This window comes from Sebastes umbrosus, chromosome 5, assembly GCF_015220745.1.
Source record: "Sebastes umbrosus isolate fSebUmb1 chromosome 5, fSebUmb1.pri, whole genome shotgun sequence".
Taxonomy (NCBI): Eukaryota; Metazoa; Chordata; class Actinopteri; order Perciformes; family Sebastidae; genus Sebastes; species Sebastes umbrosus.
Genome location: NC_051273.1, coordinates 31,870,166 through 31,889,012, shown reverse-complemented (window position 1 = coordinate 31,889,012; position 18,847 = coordinate 31,870,166). Strand labels below are relative to the sequence as shown.

The 18,847-nt window shown below is 41.6% G+C and overlaps 1 protein-coding gene across 5 annotated transcripts in view; it reads right to left on the bottom strand.

Moving 5' to 3' along the window:
- farp2 (FERM, RhoGEF and pleckstrin domain protein 2) overlaps nucleotides 1-18,847 on the bottom strand; it is a 38,512-nt gene that overhangs the window by 10,180 nt on the left and 9,485 nt on the right. For 4 of the 5 annotated variants that reach the window (XR_005206891.1, XM_037769610.1, XM_037769611.1 and 1 more), the window contains 13 exons: nucleotides 16,846-16,950; nucleotides 14,457-14,499; nucleotides 14,295-14,373; nucleotides 13,374-13,471; nucleotides 12,618-12,732; nucleotides 8,255-8,402; nucleotides 8,063-8,158; nucleotides 7,782-7,945; nucleotides 6,828-6,896; nucleotides 6,625-6,682; nucleotides 6,215-6,476; nucleotides 352-536; nucleotides 41-130 (listed from right to left, as the gene is read on the bottom strand). Coding sequence is in view for 4 of the 5 variants with exons in the window: in XM_037769610.1 (XP_037625538.1) it covers nucleotides 41-130; nucleotides 352-536; nucleotides 6,215-6,476; nucleotides 6,625-6,682; nucleotides 6,828-6,896; nucleotides 7,782-7,945; nucleotides 8,063-8,158; nucleotides 8,255-8,402; nucleotides 12,618-12,732; nucleotides 13,374-13,471; nucleotides 14,295-14,373; nucleotides 14,457-14,499; nucleotides 16,846-16,950 (1,512 nt within the window). In the remaining variant the exon portion in view is untranslated. The remainder of the gene's footprint in view (nucleotides 1-40; nucleotides 131-351; nucleotides 537-6,214; nucleotides 6,477-6,624; nucleotides 6,683-6,827; nucleotides 6,897-7,781; nucleotides 7,946-8,062; nucleotides 8,159-8,254; nucleotides 8,403-12,617; nucleotides 12,733-13,373; nucleotides 13,472-14,294; nucleotides 14,374-14,456; nucleotides 14,500-16,845; nucleotides 16,951-18,847) is intronic. The other variant, XM_037769614.1, reaches the window with a different exon arrangement.

Below are 18,847 nucleotides of genomic sequence, written 5' to 3'. Positions count from 1 at the left end.
GTTGCCTTGGTGAATCCAAATAACAAAAACAGACACTCACCACAGTGATGACCTCGAGGTCTTTCAGGTACGTTCTCTCTGTGGTCAGAATCTCTTTGGCAATGAAGTAGGCTTTGTCGGTGGGATATCGCTGAGGAGGAAGAAGAGGGACAAAGTTGTGTCAAAGTTGAGCCATCATCATTCCCACAATGAGAAAATTCAAATTCTTACTTCCAAACTCACTTTCCCTCCATTATACTAACAGTCCCATCCCATTATAAATGACTAGGCTTCCGTGATATTGACTCTTAAAAAGGGGGTTGTGAGGCGGGGGCGGGGGGGGGGTGGAAGGGTGGCATGTAAGCAGTGTACCTTCCTCCTGCCCTCCTCCTCCTCCTCTAGCTTGGCATTGCCGCCCACCTCGCTCAGGATGGGGCTTTGCAGGGGTGACGGGGTCTGGCCCGGCAGGCTGAGGGTGGACATCTGGAAGGAGGGCGACAGGCAGAGCGGACCCTTGGAGGTGAAGGGGGACAGCTGAGGACTGTCCACCACCGAGTCTGTGGAGGAAGGAAAACAGAGAGTAAAAATGATATAAAATTAGGTTTCAAAGGTTAAAGGACTTTTCCCAAACAGGACAAACATGATCTTTTGAAACGGGTTCATACAGTTAAATACATGACTGCACCTCCTCCCAGAGAGAAATCACTGCTGCACATTCTAACAAAAACAAGTGGAACGGTTCATCACACACATTGGCCGCAAATGAAAGGGGAGACGGCAGAGTAGACCATAATGGTTCCCACATTTCCCCCCCCCTGCCATTGTTTTCAGAGCCCTCTACGAGGAGGACAAAATGATTCACTGCCAACTTCTACGAGCCCCGTCTCCATTTCAGAGAACTGGCTCTTCTGCTTTCTTTTGTTCTGCCTGTGAGCTTCACTACACAACAAATCAAGACACAAAACAAGCAGATGAAACGCTGGGCTATCCTCTCTATACTGAGTCACAGGTCACCACAGCTGTTCTTCCACTTCTATTAGAGAGAGAGAGAGGGAGAGGAAAAAAAGGAGCGGGGGAAGGCCGAGAGGAAAAGAAAAAAAAAAAGTCACTACTCGACCCGGATATAATTGCTCACGCAAAGACTTATCAGGAATGTGGCTCGGCTGGAGGGCAACTAGTTGTTTATAGTTTATCTGAAGCGGCCCATGGGGACCGTCAGGAGAGGGGAGGAGAGCGCACGGCTGGCTCCGCAGCGGGACGACGAGGGTTCGCTGTGGAATGACTTGGCACACGGCCTGTCCAAACAGGGAGCACACACACTCAGCTGGAATTAGGTTGAGGAATCTTGTGTACGAGTCCGACCCCAACCCCCCAACAGCACACTTTTATCGCCTCAAATATAAAGGCAATGTGTGTTGACTTGTTGCATATAGGCTGCTTTTTCTAATGTTAATACACTGAATTCACTCATTCAGAGAATTAAAGGACTGGAGTTTGTTGCTCCTGAAACCAGCTTTTAAAGGATTTTATGTGGGATCACAAGTTGGTTCTGCAGAGTTTCATTTAGAGTTTCATTAACAACACACCTATACACAATATCTCCAGACTGGTGTCGGAATATAACCTCCAAACACTCTTTCGGCTCTCACATATATATATATATGACACTGCTATAAGACTTTGGTCCGAAAGACAGAGGGCCAGGTAAACTTTATCCGTCATGATCTGCCGTTACAAGCAGTGTTGCCAGATCTCGCCTACTTCATATACATGTATGGATTTATTTTGGATTGCATGCATTTCATTTCATTTTTGCATCCGTTTTTTAGCTTGTAACTTTACATTTTTCTTGTCAACTAAACTTTAGGTTTAGTTTTTGCATTTCGTTTAATTTTTGCAAATCAGCCTCGCCATGATGTGCTCCGATATCACAGTTACAAAAAACAGAAAACATCTTTCGAATCGTCCCCCACTTGAGGGCGAATCCAATCTTAAAGTCCACTCTCTTTTTCACAGTCTTTGTTGTACTTTTGCCATATTTCGCCCACTTAGTACCGGGCATTGTTACCTAAGATTTGTCTCACAACAACAACACTGAGTGGCGGTGAGGAGAAAGACAGGAGCAAGCCCAAATATGCAACTACACTTTAGAAACAAGCCCCAAAAAAACCCCGCAAACCACGACTACCAATATTTGTAAGTGACTTTTCAGGGAAAACAAGCCCAAAGTCGCTTATAATAAGCGGACTTGGCAACTCTGATTACAAGCAGGTCCAACACCGCCGGTGTTTCTGTTAAAGCGGTTGAAAGAATGACATCACCACCGCGTCTCTGATTTCTGTCTGTCTGCATCTGAAAAAGAATTTTAAGTCTGACATTCATGGTACCCAAAAGTGATTACTTTATTCTTGAGAGTAAAACATACACACATTAAGTACAGCTTGTTGATAATAAGTCAATATACATGTTCAGGATTAAGTGTTGATTACTTGATTGCCTAAGTGCAGTTAGCTTAGCTGGTTATGATCAGCAGCCCGTCGTTAATTCGATCTTTTAGTTGAGATGTGGGAGGAATCACATGGCAGAAAAATAAGGAAAAAAAAGCCATCAAGATCAAATCAACCAACTTTACATGATGGCACATGAAACTAAATGATGGTGACACAGAAAACAACTGTTCACACTGTTTTCATAAAGAAAAATGGTTATTAGCCATCCTTCAAAATGACAATGAGAAGTGGTGAGTATTTAAATTTGCTTCTTAAATTACTAAAGAAGAAAACTTAATTTAGACAGACCCTTTTTTTCCACATGGATGCTCACCGGAAACATCCCAACGCTACTGAACAGTAAACAGGAACGTACACCTGAGATACGCATGGAAGCATGTTGCATGAGAAGAGAAAGTAAGTGCTTTAAGGCACCGCGGTGCAAGACAAAAACAAGACTCTGTAAAACGTACAGAAAAAGCGAAATGCCGCAAAAGCCAAGTGTATTCTGACAGATTAAAGTGAGCTCAAATGAAAAAGAAATTGCACTGGGCAAGTCGAGACAGAAATGACATCAGTGAATGAACAGAATACTACTTATTAGTTTGATATCAACACAGTATTAGCTTCAAATGTAATCTATGGCACAAGCACATAAAGACAGACTTGACAAGACAAGGCCAGACAGCACAGACGTATCTCTAAAGGCCTGGAGGTTGGACATAAAGTACTATTAAATATGCATGCTAGTGTGTTAGTGACCAACCACATGACAGCAAACTATCGTTCCTATACCGATACCTAAAAACATTTAAAAATACAGCTAATATAAGAGAAGATTCATAGCTATAATGTGCAAAAGACCCCCGTTTCCTTCCAATAAACAGAATACCACCTCGTTGGTACCCTGAAGGTAGCTAAAGCCAAACCCCCCGAACGAAGACCGAAACCCCAAAAGGGCCAGAAAAGAGACGTCAACATCTAGTCGTGTACCGATGCTTAGATAAAAGCCTCACCTACTATATCCAAAGGGTTTCCTACAAGTTAATGCTTTCTAATGTTGTGACTGTAATAATGAGGACGTACTACTGTAGGAGACACTGTTCTACTGTTGCTACAGAAGCCTTACATACATATACACTAAGAGGATACATTCATTTTGTAGAAAGTGGTGTTAACAGTGTACTTAATGGCTCATTAGTACACTGCTTACATTCTTTAACTTCGCTCAGCATGAAGCAAAAAAAAAAGTTTAGCTGGTGTCTGTTCTAGTGAAATAGTTTTTAATCCTTCAGGCATCATGAACCTACATGACACCTACTACATACATACTGTACATGCTGTGTGGGGACTAGTTTGATGTGAAGAATGCCGACTTCAGCCAGCAGATGTCAGCGAGGCGCACGAGTGCAAAATGGAAAAAAAGTGTGTCTCCATGGTGTGTCTTGTATTTTACATACAGGACTGGAGGCCTGGAAATGAACCTGGACGACTATCGGTTTGATTTGTACCCTGAGATTAGAGACAGATTAATGATCTACTAATAATCTACTGGGGAAAAAAACTGTACACTGCACGACAAGTACCATCTAAGAAATGAGATTTAAAAGCCGAGACGATAATGATTGTTTCTTATAATGACAATAGCAGTTGGGGGTATTTAAGTACTTTGTAAATTAGGATATCACAGTTTTTAAGATTACTTGTTGGCCAAGTTATAGTATAAAATATGGGTAGAAATTATATAAAAAAAACTAAAATAAATTACTTACAGTTTTCCTTTAATTTGTTTCATTAAATTGAAACTATTAAGCCAGATAAAGGTGGAATATTTTTCTGACATCCTGAGTTAAATCACTATGTATTCAGCAAATGGAAGGTCAATTTAACAACACGTTCCTATGCCAATGTGCACTTTAGTATTTTAAAAGGACGTTAAACATGTACTAAAAAGATATAAAGCTTTCAAAGTAAAAGCACAGCATGTTTTACAATATCTGAAATCCTTGAGGGATTCACCCCAAAATGCATACTCAGTAGCTCTGAATAGGCTGAGTATCGTAAAAAAGACAACTGAAAAAGACTAAGAAAGACTATGTCATTCAACCGGACCGTGGCGGGGGTACGCCAGGTCAAATCACTGATACTACTACACTAATAATAGTGCTGCTGCAACATGTGGAAGAGGAGACGTTTCCCGCCACTTATCAGTACAGAGAGCTAAAAATTAAAGCATGTGACAGTCAACAAGTGTACGCTACACAGATGTGCATCAACGCTGATGGGAGTGCACGCTGTAGGAAAGGTACTCCAAATATAAACATAAAGATGGCCGGACACCAGCAGTATATTCATCAGCTTTACAGATGTTGCAACCATCTTTGTCATCTGTCTTACGATTACTAAAAGCTTTCTGAATGTCAAAAGTGTTGTTGAGGCTAAGGTTATTATTAAACCTGCAGTGTGCAGAATATTTTTGGCATCATTGGGCAAAAATTCCATAATAACCTTTCAGCATATTGTAATTCAAGTGTGAACGCTCTCTCTCTGAAATGACCTATGATTGGTCAAAGTCTCCCGTCACGGCTAGATTTTTTTAAAGCCTGAAAACAGAGCCATGAGGAGGTGCAGAGGTCTAGTTATCTCTCAGAACACTTGAATTACAATATGCTGAAAGGTTATTATGGAATCTTTGCCCAATGATGCCAAAAAACTTGTTGCCTACTGAAGCTTTAATCATATTTGCTCCAACCTGCCTACTCCAGCTTTAAAGAGTGCTGCTTATCATTATTAATTATTTAAGTGCTGTAACGATACGGGATGTTACATTTTAATGTGAGGGGATCCGGAGGGGTCAGCGAGTGCTAAAGCCTGCAGGTTGTGGCACTGAAGGAGGAAACCTTCTATTCCACTGTTCCCCGTCAGCGGATTACTGTAAAACAGGTTCTGCTCAGGGGGCAGGACGCTGTCAGAGCCCCAGTCGGAGTCGGAGTCCGAGCTGCCGTTCCCCGAGCCCTCGGTGGCCGTGGGCGGGTAGCTGAGCTGCTCCAGCTGCTCCACCAGATCACTGAACTGCACAGCGGAGCTGCTGTCGGACCGCACCGAGTACGCAGGGAAATTGACCATGGAGCTGGCTTCCGACTGGATGTCGGAGCCCGGCAGGCGGAGCGAGGACGAGGAGTCGGCGCCTCCGTAACCCACCGACATGGACTCGCCTGCGGAGCTGAGCCCCAAGTTGTCCAGGGAGCTACACTCAGAGCGGTTGTTAACCAAAGAGCTGGTCTCAGAGTGACCCACGATGCTATCGGGGAAGGGATTGGTGTTCCCGTTCAGGTCCTCGATGCCAACGCTAAACATCCTGTTTTTGCTGAGGTCAGACTCCTCCACAATATCAAACTGATCTACTTTATCATCGAGCCCGAACGAGTAGGCCTCCGCCCCCCCGCCGTAAAAGGAAATCTCGGCGGGATCATCGTCTATGAACTCCTCGGTGACGTGCAGCGGCGAGTTGGACATGGAGAACATGGGATTCTGTTTAGTGCGCAAGAGCTCCGCCTCAAAAGCCTCAGGTGTAAGAACCCCCGACCTCTTCCCTCCGCCCCCTCCCAGCGAGCACCCGGTTCCCCTCCTCCCACCACGCTCACTATCCTCATTGCCATTTTTGGAGGGCTGCGACTGGGAAGTGCCACTCTCTACACACACAAACACGGGGCTGCAATGTCCTACTGCCTGATTTCTAGTTGCACCTTGAAAAGTGTAGTGAGACGGTGATGCGGCCTTGACGGGATCTTCCTTCGGGGGGCTCGCGGGTCTGGTGGCTTGCGGCGGGGACTGAAGCTGCTGCTGCTGCTGGGGAGGCGCTGGAGACCGGCTCAGTGCGGGCAAAGGCTGCGGCTGAGGTTGGAGTTCTGTCCGCGGGAGGACGCCGGAGATGTGCGCTGAGAGGAAGGACACAGTAGGGGAGGAGGGGGAGCCCGGGGACCGGAGACTGTCATTGAATGACAAGCTCTGGAACACAGAGGACAGGGGGGGAAAAAACAAGAGTGAGGGAGGAAAAAGAGAGAGGAAAGTAATAAAAGGAGAGGAGAATTGTATTAGTTTAATTATTATAATACAATGTGTGGAAAGTTTCGTTGCACAGTGAAGCGCCACTGACCTGTTTTGGCACATCGGTGGCGAGGGAGCGAGAAGACATTCGTACTTTACTGTTCCTCCTGAGCAAGAAACAATATAATGGCAGAATTATTATCATGAACGCAGTGTGGAAACATTTCTCAGTCAATACTTAGGAAGAATTAGTAAGGTAAACAACTTGTCCTTCCGATAAACAGTGTATATACTGTATATAGAAACACACACCTCTGGTATGGAGTTCTCTTCGCTCCGTTTTCCCTGACGTAGTCCACAAGTTGCTTCTGGGTCCTTCCACTGACACAAAGAATTCTCAATTAAAACACTGACACAACACAACATTTTTTTTCTGTTTCATTGTACAAGAAAACCCCAAGGTTCCCTTAACAGTCCTGGAATTACATAAATTGGAACTGTACAGCTGAGACACTTGTGGAGCCAATGAGCTTACTGTATGTGGGATGATGTTAGTCCCAATAGTAGTGAAACCTATTTTTTTTTTGATTCGACCTCACTGTATAAAATGACCTTGTGGTGACCTCTAGGATAATCACAGCCTCATGAAACTTTACAGCCACAAACTAGAGACCTAGAGCATTCAGAGGATGGATGGGTTTCCTAGCTAGATTGACAATAAGGAGGATTATGAGCAGGTTCCAGGATAGAAGTGCTCGCCATCCAATCACAGAAAAATGCAATTCTTGCAGAAATGTCCAAATGTCTCCAAAAGTTTTTGATACCAAATCCCAGCATGGCTTTTTCTATGGTGTTTCTCAAGGTCTTGGTGTCTTAATGTGGTATTTTGGAGGGATTATTGATCATTTTTATCAATTCTCAAGTGGTAAAAAATTGTTCAATTTAGCACCAAATCTGCGTAACAAATGATATCAACCCCAAACATTGTGCAACAACTTATGAGACATAATAAAGCATGGGGCTGATGAAATATACTTCCATCATAATGTTCTAAACCATTATACATTTTCACAATTCATTTTAAATATTTTTTTATTTCTGATTTATGACTAGAACAACTTGACACACAGTGTCACAGATCTGCATCTCTAATTAATCTTCAGGTTCCCAGCTTTCAGATGACGTACACCACTTCTGTGTGACGTAAACTGTTGAGATTCCACTAAAGATAACATATGCCTGTGTTTTTATGTCAGTGTGTGCTACCTGTATCTGAAGGAAGAGCCTCTGGTGAAGAGGATGGCTTTGGATTTGGGTTGGGGTTGGTCAAACATACGGAAAAACGAGTGGTATTCCACACAGATCTTCCAGAAGATTTTACACTGGTCTCGACTGGCCATCATGAACTCAAGTGTATCCTGATGGGGACCCTGAAAATAAACATACAGAGAAAGACAATGAAGCCAAGCAGCAAACTTGTCTCCTTCAAATCTGAAACATACAGACATTAAACACTGGCGAGGCATAATCTCTTCCTTAACACGTACATGAACCTCTGGGTGGAGCTTGATCAGGAAGCGTTTTCTCTTGAAGCTCAGTTTGCGAATCTTGGACCAATTGAAGGTGTTTATTTTTGTGTTGCCCTGTGGGGGGAAAAAGAAAGAAATAACTTTTAGCGACATTGTTAGGGACTGAAGGTCACGTCCACTAAAGACAGCTGGTGTGAGAGCGGCACTCACCTGAAAAACCTGAAGGCCCATGTGAGCAACAGCCAGATTGATTTTGGTAGCTTCCCGGTCGGCCGCTGGGTGGAAGCGGACGCCGTACATCTCCAGTTTACGGGCGATCTCCAGGATTTGGAAATCGGATTCAGCTGGAGTCTGGCCACTGGAGGAGACAATATGGAAAACACATCAACCCAATATGTCTTCTTCATGCAACAGAAACTATTTTCTCTTATTCAACTGTTGGTGCATTCCAATACCTATACCATCATACCATTTAGTATGCCAGAAAAAGATTAAGTATGTCCCAATACATAGTATGTCAAATGTAGTATGCCAAAAATACAATAATGTCCTACTACATCTAGTCGCATTTTGCAGTATGCAAGCCGGCATGCTTTACTGGCTATTCTGACCCACAATCCTCTGTGCAGCGGATACATGAGCAAGTAGGATGTCCTAGCTATGCATACTGCATGTAACAGTGCATACTTTGTAAGGGCAGCTTCAATACGTACTAGAAGTAAAAAGATAAAAGTATGAGATTTGGAATGTTGTTTATGTATCCAAACATGGTGGAGTTCCCAAAGCCTCTTTTATTCAACATTGACATGGTTCTATTAGACCAAATTATTAAGGCTGGGACGATACACCTATCTCCCGATTCAATGCTATCATGATATTTGGCGGCTGATTCGATATGTATTGCCATTTTTAAGTATTCAATATTACGATTTATTTCCATTTTTGTTAACTTTTCTATCACTAGTCCATGGGGGAAAAAGGTGAATCATACACTTCTAGAAACTTTTACTTTGGGAAAATATCTAAATTGATCCAGTAACAATGTTTGATTTTCAGCGAGTATGTAATGAGGGATGTTCTGAGGTCAAATATATCAGTCATTGTCAGGAATTATGGAACAATGCGTTTTTATAGCACCGCAAGCATTCAGAAACGTAGCTATTTCAAGGTACAAATATGTGACTTTTATTTGGGAAAATATCTAAATTGATACAGTAAAAATGCTGGAGCGGTATTTTCTTTTAAATTTATAAGGGACATGTAACACGTTTTATACTTCTGGTGACTATAATGGAGCTATGGCTTTATTTTGGTTTTTGAAACGGATATGACGTCACGTTACTCAAACTACAACAATAAAAGCAGTAACTTCCTTCTACCTCCGCAAAAGACACAAATATATTGATTCTGGTATTAAAAAAAACGATTTCAAAATCGTAAAAAAAAAAAAATCACGATACATAGGTGAATCGATTTTTTTCACACCCCTGCGAATTATACAAAATAATGAAATTACCGTTTAGAATTTTGCAGACAACACCCATTAAACTAAATGACTACACTCCCCATAGATTTTCTCAGTAATTGCGGTTTCAAGTCCTTCAGCTAAAAAACAACAAACAAACAGTAAAAACTGTGAGATAAGAGGAAAGGCAAAGACTTGATGCTCATCTCAACCCTTTGAAAACCATGTATGGCAATTCCTGTGTAATCTCACCTAAATTCAAACAGTGCACCCCACTATGCACCTTGAAAAAACATGATGAACTTCCCTATATATTTCTTTTTTTATCATCTAAATATGCTTTAAAATGAATTGGGCTCGTTGGTTTGTAAAGTCTTGTGCTTCCATCTCTATTTAACATACTTGATGCAATCTGGGACTTGCTTTGAATTGACTTTGTGTGTGAAATGTGCCGCATAAATAAACTTCTCATTGCTCCTAAATACTCCCGAATGAACCGTCTCTTTGTGAAAAACACCTCCACGTTCCACATTTAATACCACTGAATTCTATGTGCCTCCTATCTATTGTTAATTAACTCTCCCTTTACAGTCTGAGCCTGTACTTTTCCAGGAGTACATTTTGATGATGTACTTTGTTGGCTACATATGATTCTATCGACAATACTTAAAGATTTGGTTTGATTTGGATTCTCCCATATACTGTATACACAATGCCAAAAGTGCAGCAAAAAAAATTGTGTTCCTCAAACCAATAGGGTTAAAAATCACAATTGACCAGGTTTTTGGAGCATAACGTATTGTTTGGAGCCTTGTGTCCATTCTGCAATTTGACTTTTTGGTTTACCACATCAAAAAATGTAAACACAGATCGTATCATGACTCGTTTGCAGAGTGGTGTTTCCTTAAATCCCTTATAACTTCGAGGATTTATGCGGCATTATCTAAAACCATGTGATTACAACCAAACAGCATGTTAGGAAGACATATCCGTCCAATCATCACCACATTCTAATTTTGTTCATCCGTTAAGCGGTGAAATCTCCTTAGGGCCCTCCCCTACCCCACTGGCCTTATGGCTAATAGACAGGCCAGAGCTGGGGATTAGGCCAGGGAACTCGCCGCCTGCGCTTCCACACTGGCAACCAAGGGAAGAGATTAGTAAAGGTCTTTAGAGCCGCCTAATACAACCGGGTTGAAAAGAGCCCCTATTGGCCGTAGGATAGCATTAAGCTAACAAGGAGGCTGGTGGTGGGAAAAGGGCAGAGAGTTGTTTTGTGAGACTCTGAAATGGGACAAACCCTCTCATTATGTTGTCTCAGTTCGGTTACCTCATGATAGTTAACACTAAACATTTGTGTTTAAAGCCACATAAAAAAAAGGAGGCTGAGACAATGTGCCACTGTTTACAAATTCCAAAAATTGTCATCCATGTGATACCCTGTGGATTATGAATTTGAGACGGTCCAAATGTTTAGAAGCAGCAAATGTGCCTCAATATTTGTGGTTTGCTCAACGTTTAGCTGAAAACGCTCAGGGAAAGAGTGGCATCAGTTTGTAGTACAGTCCAAACTTTGAGCTTGTGTTCTGGTGTGCTGTGATACACTGACCCACGATATTAAGTTAAGGCCCTGAGAGGTCAAACCCTGACACTCCTTGTCCTAAAAGCCGTGTCCACATTACAGTAAACTGGCTTAACTTGTTCTCACGAGAAAAAGTCACGAATCACATTTAATCACTCTTGTTACTCTTAAGTAGGGCTGTGTATTGGCAAGAACAGGGGTTACGATGCAATATGTTGCAATATATTGCGATACTGTAAGCAAGGCGGTATATTGCGATTTTTTAAATCTTATTTTAGGAAAACTGTCATTGTGTAAAGAACACTCCACCATATGCATAAAATCTGAGTAAAAAAAGTTACTGATTTTATGCAATCAGAACAGTGGAATCTGCATTTACATTTATCACAGTCCCTGTAACATCATAGCACTATTTTGAGAGGGCACATACACTGAGAGGACACATATCTTTGCATGTAAACTATTAACTAAAAATCCATACAGTGTTTTTGAGAATCGCAGTATCACAAAACATAATATCATCATACTTAATATTTTCTTACACCCGTATTCTAAAGAGGTCGTTGTTTGTGTACCAGCACTTTAAAAAATAAATAAATAATTATGGCATTTATATAGCACCATTCTAGTCTTTCAACCACTCAAAGAGTTTTACACTAAATGTCAGCATTCAAACACTGATGGCAGAGGCTGCCATGCAAGGTGTCAACCTGCCCATCAGGATCTAATCTAAATACTCATTCACACACACCGATGACTAAGCCTTCAGGAGCAATTTGGGGTTCAGTATCTTGCTCAAGAACAATTCAACATGCGGTCTGGAGGAGCCTGGATTGAACCGCCGACCGTCTGATTGGTGGACAACCTGCTCTACCTCCGAGCCACAGCCACCCTCGTAACAGTATTTGTATTTCAAGTTTGGACTTTGCTATATTTTAAGTCTCATGTGATAGAGAGTACAAGAAAATTATGAAAAAAAAAAATATGATGAACTGTGCTCCAGAGAGTTGAGCAGAAGTGCCCAGTCAGCAGCGGCGACGGAACAATCTGCTGGCACTTAGATGGTCTATTTTGTAGTAGGGAAGAGACACATGAGACGGCAATAACTATGTACTTAATGGCATAAACATGACCGTTGAAGCAGCAGTAACTTGTTACTGAGGTTAGGGGTAAGACTGGTAACTCCTGGTTCGATTGAAGCTAGGGTTGGGGTACTGAAGTTGGTACTTTTAAATGTACTGACCGAATTACGTTGGTGCTATACAGTACTAGTTCACGTTAAATCAGACACACATGACAGCGAGTGTATCTGATGTGTGTCAGGCTACGAACTGGGTTTTTTTTGCGTGGTGTGTAAAATCTTCTAAATAACCAACAAAATGTTCTAAATACATAACAATGCCACAACCAAACTGGCACAACCAGGTAATGGAATGGCGGACCGATGCAAAAAATACAAATGTAACATCCTACAGCTTTAGCTCAACATGAAACCAGGCGTAGGAGAGATCAGAGGAGCAACTTACAGGTGCCTGCGGTGGAGCTCCATGATCCTCTCCTCCACCTTCTCCTGGTAAGGCAACAGCTTGGTCATCCTCAGGTAGTCCCTGTCTGCTACGTCATCGTAGTCGCCGATCTCCGCTGTGGTTCAAGGAAGAGCGAAGCGTCAGTTTTTCTGTGTATATCATGGTAAACGTCTATCAAGCGAGGTCCATTGGCTTTATTTTGCACATTGTTCCTGATAGGGTTTCATAACAACACCAATGAATAAACATTTGTTTAATTAACAAATTCAATGAGATTAGAAAGATGTGCTTAATATTTTTGGATCTATTATTTTATGACTACAAGACTTACTTTTGATTTAACCAGATGTTAGCTAGTCATGAATCCTACACATTCAAATACATGTGTACTTACACTCACTTGCCACTTTATTAGGTACACCTCGCAAAAAGTAATGCAGTCTAATACAACAACCCTGCAATAAATCCTGCCTTCACGAAGGTCATAATGTTGAAACACTTTTATAGAGTTGTTGATTCAACTGTGTGGTCATTTTGGAGCCGGCAGTTTGTGCTGCTGTCGTATTACATTGTGTTATACTAGGTGTTTCTATCATTTTATCATTATCATTCTATGAGAGCAGACTAAATAACAGAAACACCTCTCTGTATGATGCAATACAGTCCAAAAGCAGCACAAACTACATCTTCCAAATCAAATATACAAACAAATACAGCTGTAAAGAGTGAACAACCAAACACTGTAGTAACACATACACTGGACAAGGTGAGAGGCCAGCAGGGCTCCAGTATTTTCTGTGCAGATCAACCTGGACTCCATCAGATCTCTTTTCATCTGCAGCGAGAATAAGTACCTATAAAGAAACAAAAAAGGCTTAGTGTCCATTGGTTTATGTTTATGAGAAGAAAATAAATGTCATGCAACAGGCTTTCACAAAATAACTCCTTGAATCTTAAATGTCATGTTTGCTTTTTTTGAGTTAGTTGTTCAAGTCCCCGTGAAACGGACCGGCTCTGTGGTACTACTGCAGTACTGCAGTACATGCAGATGCTGCGCTACAGTGAGGCAGAGAGCCGGTTGCAAATCGTCAAAGTTTCCCTTGAATGAATTCGACCTCAGCCTCATTGTTTTGGAAATGAAAACAACATTTTTGCCCACTGATATCCAAACACACATCTCTTCCTGTCCCTCTCCATATTGCTCTGTTAGCTACTACGATCCACAAACTGTGTAGTTTTATATGACCAGTGTGGCTAGCTAGTTGCCAAAAATCTCATTTGATTGGATGAATGCATGAGTGCAGGATGAGTCCTCAAACATTTGAAACAGTTTAGAGGAAGAGAACAGACAGATTTAGATCAGATTTTGATGTAAGATTTTTTTAACGTATAACAAGAGATAAATGAACACAGGCACACTGGATTAAAACAAGGAAACCGTATTTTTTAATTTCGGTGGACTTTAAAGCAAAATAAATACAAGAACTGACACTATTTCTTTCTGACTGCGGCAAAGCATTCAAAGAATTTCAGAAATATTTTTGGGAGGACTGAAAACCATAATCGTGAGCTTCTGAAAAGGGAAGAAAAAAAGAAAGAAATCTGTGTATTTTCTAAAGCCCCTCTACACAGGCATGAAATAGAAGTAATATCCAGTAGGAAATTACAGTCACTGACCTTGTGAACTCCTCCTGCAGTTGACCGGGGTCTGGAGGGAAGAACTTCACTGACAGTCTAAATAGCGTGTTTGCTGGTCCTGAAACACACGAGACCGGATCGTCAGAACACAATTACATTTTTCATCAGGTGGAATGCGAGTTGATATTTGAGCTCACTTACTTCTGACTTGTCTCACGACGGGTTTTGTGGCTTCCAGCCAAACCTGAAGAGAAAGAAAATAGTATCATCTTCACAATATTATGACAACGTTTGACACATGATTGTACGTTATGTCAGCGTCTAGATGGTAGTAGAGTGATGTGGCAATGTTGTGGGCAAAAAAAGCTGGCTACAGTGTCTCACTGTAGGAGCCTGCATGCCCTGTTCCATCTGGGCCTGATTGAGGGAGGAATGTGCTTCATCCAGACAGATAAATTGAGTAACTGGTATCAGCTGATATTTGCCTGAATCCTTCTCCCAGTTTGTAGTTGCAGATGTGTTGACGTTCAATGTTACAAACATCAGCTGCATCATCAGCTGAAGGAAACTAAGAAGTCAGCTGGCACAAATGATATTAGCTGTTGTTACCAGACACCACTGATGATGGTTTTAAACCAAAAATGCCTCCGTCCTTTTTTTTGGTGTAAAAGGCCTTAACACACCGGGGATGTGAAGAATAAACGACACGAAAATGTGAAATACTCCCCTGTGAATATTATATGTGTCGGGCTTTCATTGTGAAAGGTAAGAACGGAAGGCGTGGATCTGGTCAGCGCTGCTGAAAAATCAACCTCATTCCGCCACATAATATTTGACTTCTGTGTGAAACTATTTATGACAAAACAACAGTTCGGAAAAATATATTGATACGTGAATTAATTGCATGAAAAAAAAACACTACCGGTGTGTTAAGGCCCTAAGGCTACATTCACACCGCACGTCGGAGCGGCAAAAAAACGTCAGTCGTCCCATTCATATTGAACGAGGGTAGTGAGTTTGGGCTGCGGCGGTGGCGGCTGCAGGGGATGCCGGGAAAAAAAAAGGCTGCAGTCTGCGGCGGAAAAGTCAAAACAGAATCAAACTTTAGGAGGACGCAACCAGACGTCACACTGCGGTGGCTAATCACGTAACCTGCGATCCAGAGCTGTACAACATAGCCATGAGGGAACAAAAGACGTTAATTGTTGTGCAATCAATGGGTCATTAAAGTGGCACTTCCACACCGCTGCACAACCCTGCAGCGAATCGCCACAACGCCGGATCTGGTATGAATGCAGCTTAACTCACCTCTTATATGTGTCAAAGGGACCATTAAAGGAAAACAGAGCTGCCAAAGTTAACTCTATTTGAAACTAGGGCTGTCAAAGTTGACGCGATAATAACACGTTGACGCAAATTAATTTTAACGCCACTTATTTCTTTAATGAAACTTAAGATTTTGAGCCTGTGGCGGGCGGTGAAACTAGAAAAAACCTAAGGAATCCATTGATACAGACCTTGTCATACTAGCTTGTTGCGAAGGAGGCTAAATAACACTCCAAACTTGCGCTACATTATTAAAATAAAATTGGCATGGCTATTTTCAAAGGGGTCAAGATATGTGAATGAAAATGGGTTCTATGGGTACCCACGAGTCTCCCCTTTACAGACATGCCCACTTTATGATAATCACATGCATATTTGGGGCAAGTCATAGTCAAGTCAGCACACTGACAGCTGTTGTTGCCTTTTGGGCTGCAGTTTGCCATGTTATGATTTGAGCATATTTTTTATGCTAAATTCAGTATCCGTGAGGGTTTAAAAAATATGTGATTAATCACGACTAACTATGGACAATCTTGCGATCAATCGGGATTAAATATTTTTTATCAATTTACAGCCCTAATTTGAACTTTGATTGGCATTTACCTTTTTGGTTAGAGGCATTTAGTTCTTTACATTTGTAGTTGCTGGTCTTTAAACATAGTGCTCGACTCTTGGCATGTGAAAGCGTCTTTGAAAACAACACTGCAGAGCAATAAATGTATTGTATATACACAGTATGGCGTTTCAATGGTCCTGCAGTTGAATATACGAGCTGAAAAGCCAGCGGGTCGACACCGGCTCCGTTCTCTTTGAAGAAGACATGCGGCGTGTTCAATATCTCTTCTCTGTTGCTTTATAAAAAAACCTGTAGGTGGTCTTGAATTCCACTTAATGTTTCTGGAAGAATAAAACATAGGAAAGTCTGACATCTGTGTATGGGTACTTGTGCCAGACGAGTTAAAAATATTCCTAGATTATATACTGCTCAGGTCCAGTAAAAACAACACTTCATCACTGCTGCAGAAAGCTAAAACAAGAGCAACTGATTTGCTGAGAAATTACTAAAGAGTTCATCTTTTGCCCTGAGACAAGTTGTGCTGTCAACAAGCTTTGACCTTTGACCCTTTAAAAACGCTGGCTGGCCTATGCAGGTCAGCACTTAACTGACACGTATGATCGATTTGCACAACAGCTCACGGATGTTCAACGTGTCGGTTTCAAAAAGGAAGACAAAAAGACACGGTTGCTGGCTGGTTGTACGTACCCAGTTCATCTGCATGTTCTGGAACTCCAGGCCAAAGTAATCCCGCTCTATGAGGTTGCCTCTCAAGAAAACCTCAGAGAGGAGGTATTGTCCAATCGCTCTTGGCTGAAAGAAAAAACAACAGAGAAAAAGGAGTCATTATTTTCATCACGATGCCAACACAAAGAACTTAAAAAGCCCACTAATGAGGAGACATCTCACAACCTCAACGGACAGAGAAACAGCATAGTTCTGACAAAAAGAACGATATAGCTGATCAGGAACGTCGGTGATTAACAGACATCACTATGGAAATCTAAACTTTTGCTTGGGCCGAGGTGAGGACAGAATAAACGCTGTCTGTCTGTGTGGTGCAGAAAATATTTGGCATCTGTAAATGATCCACGTCATGTGTGTTTTATGGCTGCCTATGTTCCATCTGTCAATTCACATACTTTCCTTGACTTGGATGAGTAGGTGAACTGCAAAAAAACACGTCCTACTGTACATTTCAAAATGATCTGGCCCCCGAACAGACTGCAGCAAACTCACGAGCCGGAAATCTGCCGAAGTTTACCTTCTCAACGCTCTGGGGTTTGTTTTCACTAAACGAAGAGCTAATTACTATGTACTAAGAACACACTGCTCTTGAGGTTTGGAATCCCACTCTGTGACTTTTTGAGAAAATTATAGCCTGAAACATCTGGTTGTAATGTAAAATAGTATTTTTAAAAGCCGTATAAAAAGCTGCTTTTGCATTGGCTGAAGTAAAACATTACAACTCAAAGAGCAGCAGGGGATTTACTGTAGCTCGTCTATTCATTACTTTTATACAATCACATGTTCTGCATTCACAAAAAAAAGTCTATAAATTGCAGGTGAAACCTCCTGGCGCAGCGTCCATAAAATGTAGGAATCTGTTGTAAAATGCCACTTTCCCGTGCATTTGCAGTGTCTCATTACAGCCGATCTCGAACCAGAGAGCAGTGTGTGTTAAAATACTTTGTCTGAGTTGTCTTTGAGTGCAGGCCAAACATACAATCCAGACAGTATTCAGTCAGTATTCAGAACGCATCAGCGGCCAAATGTAAGGAACATTTTGAGGGGATTCTGTCTCAGTTTGACTGGTTCAGTGAATGCAAATTCAACAAAGACTCAATGTAATCACACACTGAGGTCTGAGCAGACAGAATCAATGTCTGAAGTGCTGTGTAAACAATGTTACAGAGAAAGAGCGCAACGCGTCATATACTGGAGGGGAGACCAATCAGCTCCACAACATGCCACCAAGGACTGAAATGCTAACAAAACGCCTCTAGCTAGGCTAGCTAAAGACATCAGATTTCAGCATGTCAAAAGGATTATTTCAGAACTGTGTCTATGCAGTTGGTAACTAAAATGATGATAATGATGGAGTTAAGGAATGAGTCCTAAAACTCAGAAATGAGTTAGCATTTTAGCACTTCTGGCTCCCTCGTGTGTAAGTCAATGGGTTTTTAGTTAGATGCCTGAAATAAGGTCTGTGGTTAACACGAGCTGAAGAGATTTAAACATTTTGTCCTACGATATAAAATGTGTCAGTAAATATCCCACTTGTGATTTGTGAAGCTTTTATATGTCTTAAAAAAGACGGTTGCTAACAAGTGGCAAAATTAAACTACAAAACGTCATCACGCAAACACATCCGCCTTTACAGCATCGTTGTGTATCCTCGCGCTCATGCAACCGTGGTGTAGTTCGTTTATAGCCTAACGTTAGCTTTTTACTTCTGGCGATTGCATTCACACTTCAAAAAATCATAAAAGTGGTCAGTATTATAATCATAAACGTTTGTTTGCCACAGACCTTATTTTCTGCAATAATCCAAAACCCAATGGAAAAATCCCATTGGCTTTTTGTTCAGGGAACCAGGGCGATACCAACTTACTGGTTGGCCTACAAAAATACGTCATCCCTGCACCACTCTAGAGCAAAACCACATCTTATCCTTGTGGATTAAGACATTTCAATCCAATTATCCCTA